Source organism: Porites lutea, chromosome 9 (assembly GCF_958299795.1).
Source record: "Porites lutea chromosome 9, jaPorLute2.1, whole genome shotgun sequence".
NCBI lineage: Eukaryota > Metazoa > Cnidaria > Anthozoa > Scleractinia > Poritidae > Porites > Porites lutea.
This window is the reverse complement of record NC_133209.1, coordinates 2,009,291-2,030,261: the sequence shown is the minus strand read 5'-3', so window position 1 is coordinate 2,030,261 and position 20,971 is coordinate 2,009,291. Positions and strand designations below refer to the sequence as shown.

Below are 20,971 nucleotides of genomic sequence, written 5' to 3'. Positions count from 1 at the left end.
ATCTTAGTACGAGAAATCAGTCAATAAGTAGCTACCCAATGAATAACAACACCTGTCCTGGTGTTCTATCTTACTTAACCAAATTGAGCTTTAACCCTAGTTATAAACAGCTTCTCTAGTGGGGAGTAGGGAAAAGAAAAATGGAAAAGGCGCGGCAAGTCGGGGACGGTGAGAAAAGGGAAGATACGAAGGGGTGGGGTGAAGAGGGTATGTTTCTTGGTAACCTATGTTTATACACCGGTATCGCGTGATTCAACCAATCAGAAGCACTACCCAGATCTGGCTGGTGACGCGTCATCAGTATGGTATCTCTGCGCTCGCTTCTCAGACGTCATTTGGCGGGGAAACCAGTGGTAGCGTGGCCAAATGTCGGCTGTTTTCTAAGGCTAGTATCGGCAAAGCCGATTTGTGACCCATTTTTTGGCCTTATAAGGAGGAAATAGTAAGCGAAGTATTTTCCTAACACTGTTTCAAAATCGGGGTTTTTTTTAATACATGTTCCGATTTTTACTAAGAATCTCACTTTTCGCTATCATCTCAGGGTGGAGATGGCCAAAGCGGCTGGGCCCGAAAACTGTTTCTTTGCTTTCGATACTAGCTTATCATTACAATTTCTGTGTTCGGATGGCACATCAGCTGGTTCTCCTTAATTACCGGGTAAGTTCACCTTGCAATTATCCCACGCGGAAATGTCATGGATGTGAGCGGATAACAACGCCTACCCCTCCCGGCTCATGAAATTCCACCTCTGAGGGCTCCTGCTCTGTTTTGTTTAAGAACAAAAGTTGTTGAATGCAAACTGTTGTTTTGGTGGTTCGGTTCATTTTCTAATTTCTTTTCCACTGTTTTTCCCAAGTTTTTGAAGTTCGCGCATTTACGCAGCAACAGGAGCCCATGTTTTCGTTGCCATAGGGGCGGGGCAGGTAATCGTGTCGCTACGTCACGGAATTCTAGTCACATGTTTGCACATGCGCGATCGCAACCAAAACTTACAAGCCGAAAACTGAGGCTGTTCCGTCCAGCATAAATTTTGAGTTGTTTATGATTTTTTTCTTGACTGATCTTAGAAATCTTCACGTCCTGGTTGGCACGAAGGTGCTTTTCTTCATTCCGCAATGGGGCTTAAGCCTCTAGAATTCGAGGATTGCATTTTGGATAGTCCGTATTTTCGCGAGAACATTCATGAACATGAACGAGAACTCGAGCGAACGAACGAGGCCATCAAAGGCCTTATCAAAGAATGCAAGACTTTATTGAAGGCCTTTGAAAGTAAGTGCTCTTGTTCTATTCCAATTTACTTTGTGTATTACATTTTTGATGACGCTTAAAAATTCGCGGAGGTCTTTGAAGTGAATGCCTCACAAGAAAGCTGGACAGCAGCAGACCTGATAACCCCGTGGCAACTCGACTTCCTGCAAAAGTCCGAAATATAGTGAACTTTAACGAAAAAATATGCCACAGATCTTCGGCGTTGCATTTGATTATGTGATCGTCAATTTTTTGTTTTTTTGTAGTATCTGTTTTCGTTTTAAAGCGCAGCGATTTCAAGAATTAAAATAAGCTTGATGTTCCTGTCAAATGAGGTCGTCAATTTCATGACCCCTTGTAGGATTAATTTCCTGGGCTGCAATTGATGCACACAAAATGTTGTTTCGAAGAAATTTCGCCTTACCGAGATCGAGCTATTTTTTCTTTTTCTTTTATTGAAAATTTTATATAGTTTGTTACATTATATTCAATTTTAATTTTCGGCCACTGTACATCTTATAAGACTTGTGTCTGAATGTGATGATTGAGCAAAATGGATATAAGCGTACGTTTATTTGAAACCATTTTTTTTTTAATGAATACTTATCTTTTTACTTCGGGGAGTTCTGTATTTGTGTCTTATATAAATAAAGCTTTGGACATTAGAGTTCTTTATAGGGCCTGGTAGTAAAAAATTATTTCAAATCTATCTCATTAACAATAAAAACATTTACCCGAAGAAGTTCCAAAGGAAGTTGAAACCCCGTCCGATCATCATACCACTGTATGGGCATTCCCTTGTAGATGTTTAGAAGCTATTTTTCAAATTTGTTTTTGTAATATTATTGTTTACAAAATCGGCTCATGTAAGCGGAAATTTTAAAAAGAATCCCAGATTTCACGATTTTGACTTTTTTTGTAACAGTCAAGAAAGAATATTTGTGAGATGATCGTTGTTTCATGTTTACTAGATTCTTTAAATTTTACTCCTTTAGATAGATTTGTTATTAATTTTTTGTCCTTTTTTCCATCAATTAAGTAATCAGCAAGAATGTTTTTGTTATTTTGAATTAAAGGGGAAGGCTTAGGTACCGTGTATCGTGGAAAAACACAAATCAGCCACAAATTGTTAAGGCCATATCCTTGATTTAATGCAAGCATTGCAAATATTTTGTTAACATTTAGTTATCTTATTTGCTTACATAAAATTTAGGGATCCTATGTATACATTGTAATATTACATTGTACATTTGGTAAGCAAATGACAAGAAATTCTTCTTTGTTCTTTTTCTTGTACATTATTTCATTTTTATTCATTTGTTCACTTTAATAAGTGAAATGCATTATTAGCATTTTGCTAGTAGGACAAAAATATGAAAAAGAAAATAACACCAAAGTAAAATAACAAAATAGCAACAACAGATCAGCTGTAAAATACAGTAAGTATACAAGGGCACTTTTTCATGTGAAGAGTGATTTTGTAGTCACCTTGTGGGATTTGCAGTAGCCATAATTGCCTTTTATTTCGAAGTCTTTTAGGAGCGAAGCCACATTAAAATCATCACCAGAAATCAGAAGGCAAAACATTGCTGATTACAAGTTTATAGCAAGTAGTACAAATAGAACAGGATTCATTTTATGTAACCAAGTCCTTTGAATTCAAGTTAGAAAAATATGTGGATTTCAACAGTCACACTAAATATTAGGGTACTTTTTGGGTTCTTGTAAATCCAGATGGTGGGTAGCTAGCGTGCTATATTTGTGTTTATTGTATTGTGTTTTTAATCTACTGTACTTCGTTATTTTGTTGATTGTTGTCTGTAATGTCAAAATATGTTGCAACTTTGATAAGCACATAAACTGGCTGAATAATATTATTGCTTCCTCACACACTGTCTATAATCTAATTTGATTGCTTACTTAGAAGTCCTCCTATATTTTTTTCTGTGCACTCTCAAACAAATATACCTTAAATTGGCATGGGGACCTTGATCAGCTGATTTGGGAGAAAAATCTCCACTTCTTCAATATGAAATAACATGCATTACTCCATACTCCTTTGGTAATATCAGAGCTCTGTGCTCTTGTATGTAAAGGCTTTATTTGTTTGTGCAGTACAAGTTTAGAGCTGTGATGTTACTGGTTATACTTTTATATTACCTGTTTGACTTCTTCCTGACATTATATTATATGGTTTTTTGCTCTTAGAGCCTAGCAATATGGTTAGAATTGCTTGGTACAAAGTTAACTGTTTTTGATATAGTAACATAAAATGGATAGAGCTTAGGGGATATTGGCGCTGAATTTGAAAATAACAGACAATATTCGTTTGTAGATTTTGAAACTCAACACCATGTTGTGAAGAGCTTTAAAATTTTTATACCATTGTTACAAGTAGCAACATTTGGTGGATCGTCACAGTCTACTTTTAGTAACAGAATCTACATAAAAATGACTAGAAAAATTGCTAATTAATATTATTAATGTACTGAAATGAAACAAAATATACTAATTTTAAGGTTTTCGTACTCTCCATTTTGCAAAACATAAAATTTTATTTTAACTTGAATTAAGTCTTCAAACTAACAACATTAGAAGTTTCTTGGATCAACAAGAGTAACAAATTATTAATTTTGTACTCCTTTGTTTTCTTCATATATATATTTTTTGTTTTAATAAAATGTTATTTCAGTCATCAATTCTAATTTAAAATATGACTTTTGCCATTTTATTAGTCTGTTATTCTATTAGTTTATGATACATTATTTATAGGTTGTACAGCTGTTGAAAAAAATTACAAATTATAAGTGCTTTTAATATGTCAAAGGACATGTACCTGTACTTGCTTTACAAATTATTATTTGAAACCTAAAACGTATATGTATGTTTAAAAATGACCTTAAAAGTTGTAGATAAGTGACAAAAAAATACAGTCAGTTAAATATTGATTGGTGGTACATTTTTATGTGCAAAAATATCTTTTATACTACATATTAATATTATTAAATGCTACACTACGTAAGTTTTTGTACATGATTGTAGTCATGTACTGTTTTGAAATAGTCTCTTAGCAGTTTATTGTAGGATTAAAACAAGTTTTCCATGTTATGGAAAGTGGACCCCACCTCTACTTCACTCCTAGAGGTGATGAATAGCAAAACAAACAACATAAATTTGCAAGATAACATTAATTAAAACTGTCATGCCATGGACCACATATTCCCTGCCAGTCTAGTATTGTACCAAAATATCTAAGGTCATTAGTATAAGCTGTCAAAGGTTACTGTCTACTAACACCTGCACTGCTAGATGGAGGCTGGGTAGAGTTTCCAGGGGCTTCCACTTTTGGCAGCCAGCCCCTAGACTGAATATTGCCCACATGGCTAGCCCAACGGTGCAACCCAGCCATTAGTCCCCACAAAAAAAGGATACAAAACAAAACAGGCACCCGTCACACTGGGAAAATATCAGTTAGGAACAACTGGGAGGGGAGGGGAGGGGAGGGGAGAGGAAGAAAAAGTGGAAAAAAGAAACCTCGTGGTAGGAGAAAATGCAGCACAAAAGAAAAACTCCACATGCCACTGAATCACATGAAAGATGTAGCAAACTACTGGGCATGCACATGCTGATAACTACAGATCACTACTTCTTGGCCAAAAGTTACAAGTGTTTACACTATACCTGTGTATCTTTTCTAGATTTATCAAAGGCACAGAGGAGTTTCGCCCAAGTACTTAATGACCTTAGATTTGAGTACATTGGTGAGGTTGAAACAGATGATGAGATGCTGATTGGTGAGTATTTAACCACAGCCTTTTTGCAAGAGAAAACTTAGGCTTCTTTGTTAAACAGTTAGGTTGAATTTATGGAGATCTGGATACTGCTTCTGAGTGCCTCAAATTTACCTCAACCAAGTGGAAGCACTCCCCAGATCTGAGAACTAATGGGTCATCAGTATGGAATTTTTGCAGTCATTGCTCAGACGTCATTTCACTGGGAGCATCATTGGTGGTGGTGTGAGATGCTGGCTGTTTTCTAACGCTTATTTATGAATGAAAAGGGCCTTTTGTGTCAATCTTTGATCTGGGTTTTCTTTCTCAAATTTTAGCGGATGCACTGAAGGAATTTGGCAAGATGATTGACAGTGTAGAAGATGAAAGGGACAGAATGGTATGTGTATAGCTTGCTGTCTTGAAGGGCTTGAAAAAATTTGAATTTCAGCTTGTCCTTTGGGCAAGCAGCTCCCATTTTGCTTGCCCGGGGACACTTCTTGCTCGTTTAGTTAATGATTTTGTTTGAGGATGACTTGTTTCAAAGTTACTTGTCCAGCAAGAAAATCTATGTGTACCAGACTTCCAGGTGGGGCTTTTTTGAGCCCTTTAATTGATTTCATTTCCAACCAATTACTTTCACCAGTTTTCTACTAGTAACCTGTTGCCACTGCGCTTACTCTGATTTCTGATACATGTACATCAACAACTTTGTGCATAAATATCATATGCACTCACTTTCCATGTAGTATTTTATAATTATGCTGTAGTAATATTTAAGTGTTTCAGAAGTTGAAAGTGTTGTCCATTTTTTGTTTCTCTGCAGTTAAACCATGCTAATTCCCAATTAATTGTGCCACTGGAGACATTCAGAAAGGAGCAGATTGGTGGTGCAAAGGTACGAATATCCCTTTCAAGAATAATATCAGCCATAGTAAAAAAAGAATCGCAAAGAAATTCATTTTGAAAATAATAAAAAGGGTAATAATGGCAAAGTGAAGAATAATAATAATACTTACATCAACAACAATGATAATAGTAACAGTAATAATATTTTAATATTTATACTGTTGATGTAGTTACATTTTTTTGTAGGAGGAAAAGAAGAAATTTGACAAGCAGACAGAGAAATTTTGTCTATCAGTACAAAACTACCTAAACCTATCTTCAAAGAAAAAAGATTCTATTTTGACAGAGGTGAGATTTTCTTTATTGCTACAAGAATGGTAAAATGATAAATGCTTTCACCTTTGTTTGTAGTTAAAGTGCACTAAGCTGCTTTAGTTAGTTCACTTGCCATCTGCTCATATGATTTTTAAAAAATAATCCCAATAGAACATAACAGGATTAGAACCCGCAAGGCTGAGGAGTCAGAGCAACTGAGAAACAAGCTAAAAGGACGCAAACATTTTTCTCCCTCTGGATTTTTAGTGTGATACACTGACCACTTGCCCATGCACACTGCCTCCTCTTCCACTGGATGACAACAGCCTTACTATCCCCACACCTAGATCAAAATTTGATAATATCAATGCTGCAACTGACAAATGCTACAACACAGCCCCCCCCCCCCCACCCCCCTCAACATTCTTCTCAAAATCTACACCAGGGGCCCTTTTCTCGAAAGTCCTGATAAATAACAGGTCCGTAAAGCGGTTGTTGTTTATATTCAAGCTCAAGGTTTCAATAGTTTTTCAAACAATAATTACAATAAAAGTTTATTAAACAAAAGGGGTTGTGTTGTAAGCTAGGACCAGCATTTTAATTCTTTAGAAAAAAAAGCTATTGGGAATCTCAAGAAATGTGTCCCATGACCTCTGATCGTAAAGGAAAGGAAGAGGTACCAAAACAGTGATCATGTTTTAAAAAAGAGTTTTTTGTTTCAAAAATTAGGCTGACTATCAACTCCAGTCAGAAAAGCGAACATTTCATCAAACAGCTCTGGATTATGTTGTCAAACTCCAAGAGGTTAATGAAAAAAAGAAGTTTGAATTTGTGGAAACTGTAAGTTGAACTCTCTTAGTTGCACTGTATAAATTACATTTGAGGTGAACTCAGGCTCTTGTAAAGAGTGACATTTGTATGCCTGTATCTTCTTGTTTTACATGGACCTTGTTTTAATATTTCAAAAACAAAGCATGGTTTGAGTTTGGAAGTCAGGCTTATGATTTTTCCAATAAAATGTAATTAATACAAGTCTTGCCTAATTTTCCTGCCTTTTTTTTCAGCTTTTATCTTTTATGTATGGACACATGACTTTCTTTCATAGTGGTAAGGCTTTCACACCCAGTTTTTTTATTTACTTCTATATATTCATTGTTTTAACATAAACTGTTAACTGATTTTTTATTTAGAGATGTCTTTTTCTGTTTAATGTTTGAAAAAGGTCATGAGGTTTTTAATGACTATATGGAGTACATGACAGATCTCCAACTCAGACTTCAAAATGTGAGTAACTCATTAACTTTGTCCTCTTGTGTGATAATGTAAAGTATTCTTAAATTTTTCCATGTACAGTAAATCCAGCATCAATTCAGCTGTCACATCTATACACGTACATGTACCTTTTACTCTTTAACAATTCAGTTTTGACTGCTCGATTTTCTTTTTTTGATTTGCCCTGTAGACAAGAGAAAGATTTCAAACTGCTAAAGAGGAAGCAGAAACTCTTATGACTAAAGTGCAGCAGGTGATGTATCAAAATATTTAATCACCTTCAATTTTATTCACCAGATAACTCTTACAAAATTAATTTACTGTTATTTATACTAAAGTACTACAATAAATTTAATTTTAATTTTTTTTTATCCATAACAAAAAAATCTTAAATACTTAATACATTACTGCAATAGCAAAATGCATACAGTGTATCACTGTCAGCTGCACATTGGCGTTTTCCACTTTTACTATGAAACCAAATAGAAAGCCTTTACGTACATGTTCTTTTTTTGATACATGTATCTCTTTTCAGAAAGCACAAAGTGGTGAACTTCAGTATCATGGTGCTCATACAAGACAAGGATATCTTGGAGTTCAAAAGAAAGGTTAATGCCTAACTTGGGTTTGCCTTCTACAGACAATCCCTTCATCTAATCTACCCCTCTAATTTCTGGATGCACCATATGTTGTAGATGATATCCATTCCTCAGGTTAAAGCGGTATCCAACCTAGTTTAATTCATAATTTTCTTCATTTCTCACCCCTGATACACTTAGGAAATCCTGAATTAACCTAAGAACAAATTTCACCTTTAACACTAACTATGTCTTATTTCACCGAGGGGGTGCAAGTGAAGTTTGTTTGTGATAAATGGTAGCAAATGACTGACACATTACATTTGCTTCTTGCATCTTTGAATGTGAAACAACACTATAGTCCTGAAGTATTTCTCAGTAGCCATGTACCTGTTACAGGTGACAATTAAACTGAGGTTAATTCTCAATTCCATTTGTCTTCTAGCCCTAATACATACATAAATAATATTATTAGGGCCAGACAATAGAATTTTAGAATCAAAGTAGGTTAAAAACTTTTAACCCAAATCTAGTTTTGATCTGTAACACACCCATGTACCTCTTATTGCTGGCCAAGACAAAATCATGGAAATTCTACAAGTACAGTATGGTGAGATCAAGTTTAGTTTCAGTTTTGTTCAAATGAGGTCACTACCCAACCAAGTGATAACTTATTTACAGATGTGAGGATGAAAAGCATTGACCATGTTGTAAATCTGGACATTTTTAGGTAGCCTTGGAACTACATGGAGTAAGCATTATTGTATGTACACAAAAGAAAACAAGATTCTTACAATGATTCCTTATACACAGACACAAGGACGACTGGTAAGTGTGCTCATAAAAGCTAAATGTACAATCATTATGCAAGGTTAATTTAAAGGCATTTATAGTTATTATGATCACCTCTCCTTGTATTTCAGAATGCTAATACAGACACGATGGTGGTTCAGTCTTGCGTGAGGTAGAAAAAATGCAGTTATTTAGTATTGCTGAATGTAGATATAAAGTAAAATTACATATCTTGCAAAGATACAGTTGTTTATTAGTTATATTAATATTAATGTCTTTGGTTAAAGTGAGTTAGCATTGATTTGTTCATGTGATGTTTAAAATTATCCTATTGAAGTATCATGCAAGTTTTGGTCGACATCAAAGAAATTCATTGAAAAAAAAGCCAGATTTCTATTGGTTGCTCAGTAAATCTTGTGAAATTTCTAATGTAAGGAATCACATTTCCCTCTACTGGTGCTTTTTTCCAATTTTTTTTTTTAATCGGTCTGTAATCATACTAGTGATTAATTCAGGAGTCCAATTTGTTTTACAATGAGTATGTGCTCATGGTCTGGTTTGGGCAACATGATTTTCTGTTATCAATATTAATCATAACCACGACAAAATTTGTGATAATTTAAGCTTTTTTTTTGATTAACACACAAGATCTTCCAAGAGTATTCAAGTGTGTGTATGCAATGGCATGTAATGCCCAATTACATAGACATGATGCACAGTGTCCTATTACAGTGTTCTGTTAATGCTGAAATCAGGGCTGTTGATAGCCGATCAGACTTGAGAATTATAGTTGTGATTAACTCTGATATTTTTTGTTTGTTTGATTTGCAGAAAAATGACAGACTCAATTGATAGGAGGTTTACTTTTGAAATAACTGCTCTGGAAAGGTTAACCTATAAAAAATTGTTCTTTTTCTGTCATTTTCAAATTTGTAATTTTCTGTTGAAGTAGTAACTCCATGTAATTATTTTTGTCGTCAAAATTATTATCCCTTTCCAGATCTCAACCCATTTTATTACAAGCCCAAGATGAAGAAGATAGAAAATCCTGGCTGCAAGCCATGGATGGCAAAGAACCTGTGAGTTACACAGTGCTCCACCAAGACTTTCTGATTTGAAATGGTTTCTGTCTCCCTTTTCACGTACCGTAAAATTCTGAAAATAAGCCCCGTGGCTTATATTTTCAAAGGCCCTTATTGAGCAGCTTATACTTGGAGGGCTTATTTTCGGAATTTTACAGTATTTTCACAGCCTTACATTGTATACTTAATTCACAACGAGCATTTACAGTAGTTTGTAACATCACTCTTAACTGTATTCATCAAAGTATATAGTAGTTTTTAATTTTTAATTTTCTCACTATTGCTCTGAGAAACCTGGTTTCTTGATGTGGTTCATGGTGCCATCACTAATCATTTTTTCTGTGCATGAAAATCAATTAAACCAAAAACATCAAGCAGAGTACATGTAATTTGACACTTGGTGTAACTTTTTTCAAGCCTCTATAATTGCACCAGGCTTTTTCTTTGGAAAAGTCACTGCAGAATGCTTAACCCAAACATGTCCTCAGATAGCAAATTTTAAATGCTTAAAAGGGCTTCACACCTCCCCATCTCTGTTTAACCCGAAGACGCCCCCCCCCCCCCCCCCCTGCTTCAAGCAGCTGGATAATGTACATTTGCGTATATCTCACATACCTAGTTTTTGTCTTCTGACTTTAAAGGTTGTTGTTTTTTTTTCTTTCAGCTCTATATGGACTCCAATAGCATCCCTAAATTTAAAGATCGTAAGTCACTTGGTGTTAATAAATTTTTCAAGAAGCACACATAAAATATTCCACCATTTGCATTATCACTGTCTTTGCATGATGATAGTAAAATTAATTTTCCTCAAACAATAAAAGTTGCCATTTTTGTGCTTTTTTCAGAGGAAACTAAAGATCTTGAACTTACTTTTATCTCAAAGTGCATTTCAGCAGTGGAAAAAAGAGGTTAGCTTATTCAATATTCTCTTAGATGTTTTAGTGTACAGATATCTGCTATTGCTAATCACATGTAGATTGGAAACCTTCAAGAACAAAATGGTGACAAAACCTTTAGTGTAACAACAGTCAGTTCTCATGTTATTTTGTGCATTTTTGTTTAATATTCCAGGTATTACAGACCAGGGTCTGTATAGAATAGTAGGCGTTGGGTCCAAAGTTCAAAATCTCTTACTTCAGTGTATTGACAAGAAAAAAGTTTCACAAATCGGCCTTGCAGATGATGATTGTGAGTGGGAAGTGAAGACAATCACCAGTGCACTCAAACAGTACTTGAGGTGAATATTAAAATTTTTGCAGTAATCTTTCTGCGATGCTTTAGTTAAAGTCACTGACTGTATGAAATCACTTTGTGGTAAAGCGTAGTCTACAAGCTCTAATGAGTGGAGGTGGGAGAGGTTGCTTTCCCTGACCCCTGCCCACAAAGAGTTTGCACACAGGCTAGGTACATGTAAAGCCAAATTGTGAATTTGTAAACATGTTATGTTGCATTTTTTTTGTAGGAACATGCCAGAGCCTCTGTTTACTTATGATTATCATGATCAGTTCCTTGATGCAGTCAGTAAGTACTTTGGACACAGTGATATCTTTACAATGTAACATCAGCATAAGTTACTTTAGTGACAAGTTACAGGTACTATAATATTTCAATCCTTTCAACAAATGTAGCAGGCTCATTTGTACTCAACAACTTAATGTTACTCTCATACTCATACTCATATTCATACTCTATTTATACTCAAAAACCTGCAGCTTTTTAGACCTCTAGCTTAAGTAGCTGATGTGTCAAGTTTTGAAGGAAAAATACAAAATTAGGTAAAATAAAATCAATGTAAAACTATTTGCATGGCTAAAGGTATAGGATAATTGTAAGAACTGTATACATGATAACAGAACTGAGAATAGGGCAAACCTTTGTTGGTTTTTTGTAGAACAAGAAACATATGAGAAGAGGATAGAGGCACTCACATCTCTTGTGGCCACCATGCCCGAGGAAAACAGAAAACTTATTGTAACCATCATGAAGCACTTAAAAAAGTAAGAAGCAATTTATTAAAATGGAGATAATATTTAAAGTCAACTGCCCAGTGGCTGGTCACCTCAATGAGAGTAGATGTATTTCACATAGGTGTAGGGATTCTCTGACATGTGAACAATAATCATTAGAATGAAGCGGACGTGGATTGCAAGGCACATGTTACAAGGGAACAATATTATTGCATGTCTCATACTCCAAATCCTTCAAAAGCTTCAAAAAGCACTCCAAAAGTTTCATGCTAGCCTTGCCTGAAAAATGTGAAAAGATAGAACCTGTTCTGCAGGCTAAACTGTGTGCTGTGTTTCTTCATTCACAGGCGTCCCAATTTCTCTTTTGTGAGTTGGATGCCTGTGCTTTATTGTCTCAAATGTAGGATGAGAACGTGTCCTTCAGTTTTATTGAACCCATCAAAGACCCTTTTAAAACTTTAAAGTAACCTTTGTTTTGCATTTTATCTCATCTACCCTCAGAGTTGCTGCTCATTCCAATAAAAATTTGATGGCAGCAAGTAACCTAGGGGTAGTGTTTGGTCCAACACTAATGAAATCCAGAGAGGAGTCCATGGCAGCCATCATGAATCTTAAGTACCAGAGTGTAGTTATTGAGCTACTCATTAAGGAATTTGACGCAGTAAGTTCTGAAATTTTCAACGTTATTTTTTACTTGAAGATGGTCACACCACAGTATACCATCCATGAAATTATTAGAACTACAGAATAATTAGCATGTCTCCATTTATTATTAACTCTTACTGAAGAGTAACTGCGTTTAACCCTCTAAGCCCTAAGAGTGATCAGCGTCAAATTTCTCCTTGTATTATCGATGCTTTGTAAAACAGAGTGGTCATAAGAATTACGGACATGATCACACAAGATGAATAATTGGGTGATGTTTTATCAACTTCTCCCCACTATTTCTGTAGGAAATGAATAAGGGCAACAAATGAGAATTCAAATTTTCATCTTAGGGTTTAAAGGGTTACTAACGAAATTTGTCAGGGAGTGGTAGATTGCTTGACTCTAATGACTTGTTTTATAGCGGAGCACCATGATATGGGTAAGAAAAAACTGTGGTTATCTATGCATCCAAGAAATTTTGGTTTCTGAAAGAATTGTCCATAGATAAATACACATCTTCATGTTAGCGAATGTCCAAGACATATGTAAATGGCATTTAACTTGATATTGGACTTCCATTTTATGATAAATTGACAGCTGTCAAAATAGGGGACCCACTGACCAGTGTCACATGACTGTATTGCAGGCTCAGGCATGCAACTCATTGTGGCGATATGTTTTTTTTTAACTTCTATGCTGACCAGTTATGGTTTTCAAGTGATTGCAGGCTCAGAAAACTTTACTTCAGATAGAGATTTCTCAAAAAGTTCTTGCAAGAGCTTCGCTTTTGGCCTTGGCTAAATCTATATATTATTCAAACTGATCACCTACTTATCTTTTTTTGGCAGATTTTTGGACCAGATAGCCCTGACAGTGGCAAGAGCTCAAACAATTCCCTGAGTTCAAATTCAGTAACTATTAATACAAATCCATTCTTGGATGATGAACCAGAGATCTCTTCAGATAACATCACCAATAACAAACCTAAGCCTCCACCCAAGAAGAGAAACAGTGACGACTCTACGACAAAACTGAATGACAGCAGAAATGTCACACCTACCAAACCCCTCCCCCTCCCCACTAAGGCATACCGTGCCCCACCCCCTCCAAGCAACAAGCCCTCCCCAGCTGTAAGGGCGAGAGTAAAGGCTATTGTTGGATCAGGTAAGGAAGGGTAAACGACTGTAACTTGTTAACATTTTTCCTACCATTTTGAATAACAACAACTGACATGTGTTGCTAAAACTGGGATTTGCATAAAGAAGCTTGATTTTGATTTGCAAATGAAGGGAAATGAATTTTGTTTGTCGTAGTCACTGCAGACATTTTGATTTGATCAAAGTAAATGTAAGGCATTGAAAACCATGAGTGTGTTTTAACTGGCCAAATAGGGGACAAAAACAGACTGTAGTCAAAAGAGATGGGAGGCTGCCCCCTCTTTACTCCCCTCAAACTTGGCACCAAGGCTTGGGGGAGTAAAACAAAAGAAATGTATTATTCATTGCTGACCCTCAAGATGATTTCTTTGGTTTATTCCCCCAAGCCTCGCAGCCAATTATGAATTTTAATCTTTTCAAGTCATTAGTAAGCCTCCCTTCCCCACTTGGAGGAACGTTCTGCTGTCCCTGTGATGGCATCTCTATTAGCAATAGTTTTTATTTGTTTTTAAAATGTGAAATTTTTTTTTTTTATGTTCGACTCAGAGGAGGATCTAAGCAGTACTTCTGACTCATCAAGTTCTAATTCATCTTCTCAAAATGGTGTGAAACAACCCTTGTCACCAAGAGAGTTTTGGAAAGAGAAAGCCGGTAAGTGGGACCAGAAGGTTTCTGCCAGTATTTCAACAAAGCAGTAAAAAAAGAGAAGTGGCACAGTGTGCAAAGAAAGTAGTGTCCGATAGCCTGGGGCTAGTGGATTTTGCTATCGGGCTAGTGAATTCTGTTCTTAACTTGCCCGACTGGCAAGTTAAGTATTTTGAGGAATTCAACTGACAGAAGAACTGTGAAATCAATTCTGCTCATCAAAAAATTTTGGGGGCTACTTGAAATGACGTTTGAGCTAGAATGGCAAGCTGTAAAAACGACTTTCTTTGCACCCTGCGGCACATTCCACAATTCGAAGTGACAGATAAAATATTACTGCAAGTCACACATCCACCAATAAAATATTCAATAACTTTTTTTCAGCTGGAAAACCAGCCCCACCTCCTAAAAAGCCGGAAGTTGTGTAAGTAAACTTACCATTTTTTAAGCAAGATGTACAGAAAATTTACCGTTAAAACAACAGCACGTAAGCTTAACGTGGAACTGTTCTATCTTGTCAGGCTACGAGAGCAAGTTTTTTTTTGCTAGCTAATTTATTGCTACTAATCGTGGACACTTGTTATCATTGTGAAAGACTGCGTGTTATTTTGACTGTGTGCCAACACTTAAATTGAAAGCTGGCAAAGTAGTTACGGCCTCGTTACACACAGATACACACAGATGAAAAGAAAACTGATATTTTGTTTAAAGTTCTTGATATTTTGCCAGACTTAGTCTACCAACATTAAACACGAAAATGAATATGTATCTGATATCAGAGTCCCAGAATGGCTGGTTGTACTGAAAAATGAGGCACAGTCGTAGTTTTGAATAACACGGCATTTGAAAACTAAAATTGTTATTTCGAGTGCCTAATTTTCGAAACAAGACCCAAGACAGTGCTTTCAATTAAAGAGAACATGAGAAAAGACGCTGCATTCTAAAGGCATCGTTAGTTTTAAATCAGTTTATTAATTGTCCACAATCTACAATTTGCAGTCAGCTTTTAGCCCAGCAGCTGTTATTTGCACTGTGCATGCTTTGTCTGTTGGCTTGATGCTTTTATTTTGCTTGTTTGCTTGTTTGTTTTAGCGCTGAGTTTAAAAGCAGACTTGAGGGCTCTTCACGACCGTTTTCTATGATAGATCCCACGTAAGTTTTAAAGATTCTTGAAAGCTAAAAATGGCAGTTTCCTCCTGGATTGGTTTATTTATGGTGTATCATTCTTGAAAATTAAGGACTTATCATTTGTGGTCTTGAAGAGCAGCCACAGTTGGAATTTATTTTCTGTTGCTCTAGCTGGTCATCTCTTGCTATCTGAGCAGGCGTAAAATAAATAATTGCACTTTTACCTAACTGATATTTGCACTTTACTCTACTAATCTTACTAATCCCTACTGCTCTCACACCAAGTTGACGCGCATAAGCTGTTTACAGATTGATATCAAGTCTTCGTAGCTAGCGGGAGTAACCCACTGTTTCGCCAGCTACACAGGTTTTAATACGTTGCTCACAACCTTTCTTAAAATTAATTGTATCCTTGTAGTGTTCGGCTGTTTGCATTATTGTACCGATATACGAGATTACCAAGCTGCCCATTTTACTTTTTGTCTTGTATTTTTTTATTTCGTTAACAGCTTTTTCTGAACTTGTCTCGAAGCATTCACTTGTTAAGTATGGAATAAGAGCTCTCGTAACAGCGTTTTTTAAAAATGCCTGCTCAATTGGTATGGACAAAACAAAGTAAAAAAAATTCTATATCGTCAGCCGTGAGTCTCTACTTCCAAAATTATGTCCGTGAATATTAAACCATAAACGTGGTTTATTGGAGATTGAGACTGGTTCGGTCTGTTGAATTACACAATGGGATTGGTTGGGCGAAAGTATCATTTCTTTTAAGGGGTCTTAAGAAGATGCGCAGGAAGCCAAAATTTACCGCCAAAAACAGCCCCATAAAGCATTGCGTCATAGCGCCGACCTAGTCCCCAGCGGAATCTGAAAATGACCAATGTTGGCTCCTTTATATTTTGTTGTTACCAGGGACGACTCAGCGCCCGTCATCCGCCGTGTCAGCAGTCAGGGTGGGAGCCTCAACAGGGGACTGCAGTCTTGGGGGACCGGTCCACCCCCTCTCCCTCGGGAACCACCGCCGCAAGAAGAGCCACAACCATCTCTACAAACTAAAACACCGAAGTAAGAAATATGTTTAGTCCTAGTAAACAAAAATACTCATAGTCTAGTGGTAGGTGTAAGCTAAGTTGTAACGAAGGAGCGAATCCAGGGGGGTCCCCTGGTGCTTGTGCACCTCCTCCCCCCCTCTTAACCCCGCTCTTTCTGAATTTGTTTGGATCTCCCTTGATTGGGCGCAGATTTGTTAAAAATATGGTGGTATTTCTGCCTTCTTCTCAGCGATAGCGACGAGAAATTTTCTAAAATTATCAGACAACTTAAAAAAACAGAGTTTTAAATCGTTTTTTCATGCTAACATGTTCGTGCGATGTTAAGTTTGTATTCAAAGTCGTAGTGTTATATTTTAAATGAACGGTCATTTTTCTTTTCTTGCTACAGGAAAGTCAAGACTATATATCCTTGTGTGGCGGAAAACAGTTCGGAGCTTTCTTTCGATGCTGGTCTTGTCATCACTAACGGTAAGCCAAATACTCAACACTGTTGTTATAGTCTGGTTTGGTTTTAAAAATCGCTTCAAACCAAATAAATCTAGGGGAGCCTTTTTGAAGAGGTTTCTTTTCTCTTCCTTTCAGTTTTCCCGTGTTTTTTCTCCGTACCTTCCCTTTCGCACCTGGCTTTTTAACGGCAATGTCGAAAAGATTTAGTCCGACTTTCAAATCCAGCTCAACCTCGTCCCCAGGGCTTTTTCCTGAAAGAGGCGTTCTGTTAATGAAAATTCAAATTAGTGGCATAGTCGTCAGCGCTTTAAGTTATTAGGCTAGTTTGAGAAATACTGTTAACAAGTGTTTCTGACTAATGACGAATGGGAAAGAAGTGGAAAAAATTTTTAAAAAGTCGGAGTGGAGTTTTCAAGAATTGGTGTGTTACTATCGAAGCACATCTTGCTTAATTTTAGACTAGTTAAGACAAAGAATTGAAAAAAAATTATCGTTTTACTGTCCTTTTGAATGAGCTACATGTTCTTTCTTGTTTTGTCCTTAGTTCGACCTTCAAAGGAACCAGGCTGGTTGGAAGGAACATTAAACGGGAGAACAGGTCTTGTACCAGAAAATTATGTCGAACCTATAACATAGCCAAGGGTTAAGTTATAATAGAGATAGGTTATTTTAATTCTTAATGAACAGAGAAGTCATTTCTATTATAAATTGTACTTAGAATTACGCATGATTGTCAATATTCCTTCTCAAACTAAAAGTGAGAAAAGACAATTTATGACTTATTACGTAGAGGAGTGTAAAAAAGGATTGAAGCCTTTGGTCGTCTATGTGACGTCATGCACGCCCGTAGCACGTGGACATCTCAACAGTGTTAGCTGTTGTTAGCTAATGGGCAAAATCGATTCCCGCACGTGCCAAAAGTATGCCTAACGACACGTGCGTACTTCGCACGTAAAGGACATGACAAGGCACAATTACACTGTAATTGGTACAAGTTAGCTTTTAAATCGTCCTACCGGCAAAAAGATAAAACGGGCTAATTGAAGTCCACTTATTGAAGCGAATGTAAAATAAGTTATCGTTTAACAAATGGAGAGAGTCCAGTTTATTAATTTCTCCTAAGGAGAGACAGCCGTGAGGTTTCAATTTTACTGGATTTCCAAAAGCTTAGTTGATAGTCCTAAGTCGCGAACTAGAAGGGAAAGCGATTTATAAGTCTTCCAAGTTTTTTAGCGTTATTTTTACATTGAAGGGCAACCAACACAGTTATGTGAGAAGTGATCCTCTCTTTTATGTAGTGCCAGAAAAATCGCGAAGCACCGTTATTTTTTCGAGACTGCAACGTTGGTTTAAATCCTTTTTGTAAGCCTGGCCACTGATTGTTAATTCATATTCTTTCGTGTAGTTTACACTTTCGTTTTGTAGTGTACACTACAAATCAAACTCTTGCTCTACTACCATGTGTCTAAATCAGGAACAGTGTCAAATTGAAGTTTCCTTCCTTTCATGTTTAATTTACCCCTCACAGGTCCAATTTTCTAACAGGCCGCAAGATAAAATTTTCTTGTTGATTTTCAGTCGACTATACTAAACCTTGTCCTTTCTTAAGTTCAAAATTCAAAGGAATATCAAACTTATCCTATATTAAGCGATTAAATTGTGCGATTTTAAAATGGAGGTAACATAATGGTAATTGAACTTCGTGTGGCGCAGTCATAGTATGAAATCATACTTATGATTTCAAATTTAACTCGTGTGGCACGCCTGTTCGATTTCCAAACCGCGCCTCTGATTTTAGACCAGGTTATACCCCAATTACTGAATTCGTTATCGGTGGTCTAGAAATCAAAATTCCTTTTCATGTCCACTGAAATCTATTTGTATTTGTACTTTTATAACCTTCTGCGTTTACTGACCATTTTAGTTTATACCCAGAAGGTGTCCACAGGTTGAGATAATATTAGGAAATTCAACGGAACTACACGAAAGCACTTGAGTTAATTCTTATTAGGTCATCCTACTTTTTAGTGCTCTGAAAAGTGCACTTTGCCGCAATGTGTACTTTAGAGTGTTGGTTGCCCTCTTTTCGTTTTGTTTTAAAGTCTAACAATTTGACAGCATGTAGTCATGCGTCAGAAGGGGGTTTGTACCCGGCGATAAGCTTGTTCTATTTTTTACTGATGATAACAAATTATGTAAGTGGAGGAAATGCGGAGAGAATGTAAATTGCGCTGTCGTAGCTGCCAATTTTTTGGCTCGCTAAAACCTTAAAAATCTTGATCTACTCCTTGAGTTTTCTTGTGAAACGTGTTCTCGTTAATCGGCACATTAGAATATAGATGTCATCGTGCGATCGATGAAATCAACCGTTGAAGAGGCGCTCCTTAGACGGCAGTGTTGCGCGCCGAGTTCCAGTTTTTGCCTCATTAATATTGCAATATTGCGGCGGGGCATAAATGGATACTTGGTGCAATTTGAACATGACTGAAACTGCATTTGGAGTCTGGAACTTCAGTTATTCTGTTAAAAAGGTTCTGATGCGGCATACTTTCAATTTTATTAAAAAGGAAAACGCGTTTAGAAAATGAAACATGATTTTAACGAGATCTACAGCAAAAAGTTTGCGGTCTTCTTGATGCTGTGATAAACTGTTTTACGACCCTAACAACAACAACAATGAATTTGTAATTCATGTATTAGTTTTCATAATATTAGGTCAGTATTAAACCGCTTCCTTGTAGTTCTAGGTAAGTTTTGAAACTGGTAATGTTTTAATAGTTAATAAACAAGTTACTCAAAGGGAGTAGCTTGTGGGTAAAAATTGTGGCGCCGATGCGTTTTCCCGTAAAACTGCACTTAAGTTTAATCTTACTGATCACTGATCACTTTATCAGCAGTTACAATGAGTTGGATCAAATATTTAAGTTTCGAAAATAAAGATGGCGGCCACTTCCATTTGAATACTTCAGTTAGAAAACGTAACAGTGCCGCGAAAATGACGTCGCATTCTTAAAGACTGTCATTAGAGCAAGATTTGTAAAAGGTGAACATAGCCATGACAAGAAAAATCGTTATGTGCTACTGACAATTCTAATAACAAATGGCGGGAAATCGTAGCGGCGCCGCGACGCAACGTCACATTGATACTGATGATTCCAATTGGAACACTGAGGAAGCTGGCTTCTTACGTCTGAATCACCGGGAAGTGTGGTTGTCTGTTAATAGAGACGCTTTCCATCACTAAGGGTTTCCCAGTAACCGCGTCAGCTGTATAAGTAGGCAACCTTAAAAACCACAAGTGACATTTTTAAACATACAAGCCGTGAAGTGTTCGTGGTTATAGTTGCCTTGGTAACTGTGCAAGTAGATAACATTTTAGTGTAGAGAGTGTATAAAAGATTAAATACCCAAGGTTATAGATGATATTCCCCTCGCGTCTTGGCATTTTGTTGTGTCAAAGCAAGGGTGGGTGTCACAGTCAGAATTTTTGGTATGTAGAGCGGATTGGCAGTTGATGCCTGACGTAACCCTTCTTCCCTATTAACTTACAGGAAAGTTTACGCGTAAATAGAGAAATCTGATTATACTGTGCATATGTAGAGAGAAAAAAGTTGAAAGAAATTATATTACAAATGTCTTATACCGTGTGTACGAGTACTTGTGTTGTGCCGTAGAGCAAATGACGTAATCTTCGCGGAGGTGTTGGCAATGTTTTAGACGAGCGGTGAGCTGGTACGACTTAAGGCCGCAAAGGCTCTGAGGATCGATTGGAAGAACCAACAGAATATGGCGGACAGCAGCAAACCACGTGTAAAAAAAGGCTCTCAAGATCATTCTGACTGTAGAAGACGTTACAGGTGCATCAGGCTCTTCAAGGATTCTTTAATAGTGAAGATTAGTTGAATTTCTGGATTTAGGTTGAAGTTTGGCGAGTCGTAATGCGCCTTGTTTGTTGACCGTCGTGCTGTTCCCTAGAAGCTTTGTGGTTCTATGCCGTACCAAGTTTAGAACATGGAGAATT

The 20,971-nt window shown here is 36.7% G+C and overlaps 1 protein-coding gene across 1 annotated transcript; it reads left to right on the top strand.

The window, feature by feature from the left end:
• Window positions 1-970: 970 nt before the first annotated feature.
• LOC140947345 (rho GTPase-activating protein 26-like) lies at window positions 971-20,597 on the top strand. Its single transcript, XM_073396414.1, has 27 exons — window positions 971-1,269; window positions 4,947-5,042; window positions 5,357-5,418; window positions 5,845-5,916; window positions 6,114-6,215; window positions 6,912-7,022; window positions 7,247-7,289; window positions 7,405-7,466; window positions 7,645-7,707; window positions 7,990-8,062; window positions 8,763-8,860; window positions 8,956-8,996; window positions 9,656-9,712; window positions 9,825-9,903; window positions 10,571-10,610; window positions 10,752-10,814; window positions 10,978-11,143; window positions 11,369-11,427; window positions 11,798-11,903; window positions 12,375-12,534; window positions 13,370-13,685; window positions 14,225-14,329; window positions 14,708-14,747; window positions 15,416-15,475; window positions 16,364-16,516; window positions 16,892-16,971; window positions 17,495-20,597. The coding sequence occupies exons 1-27, from the start codon at window positions 1,116-1,118 to the stop codon at window positions 17,584-17,586; spliced, it is 2,553 nt and encodes an 850-aa protein (XP_073252515.1). The 5' UTR covers window positions 971-1,115; the 3' UTR covers window positions 17,587-20,597.
• Window positions 20,598-20,971: the final 374 nt, after the last annotated feature.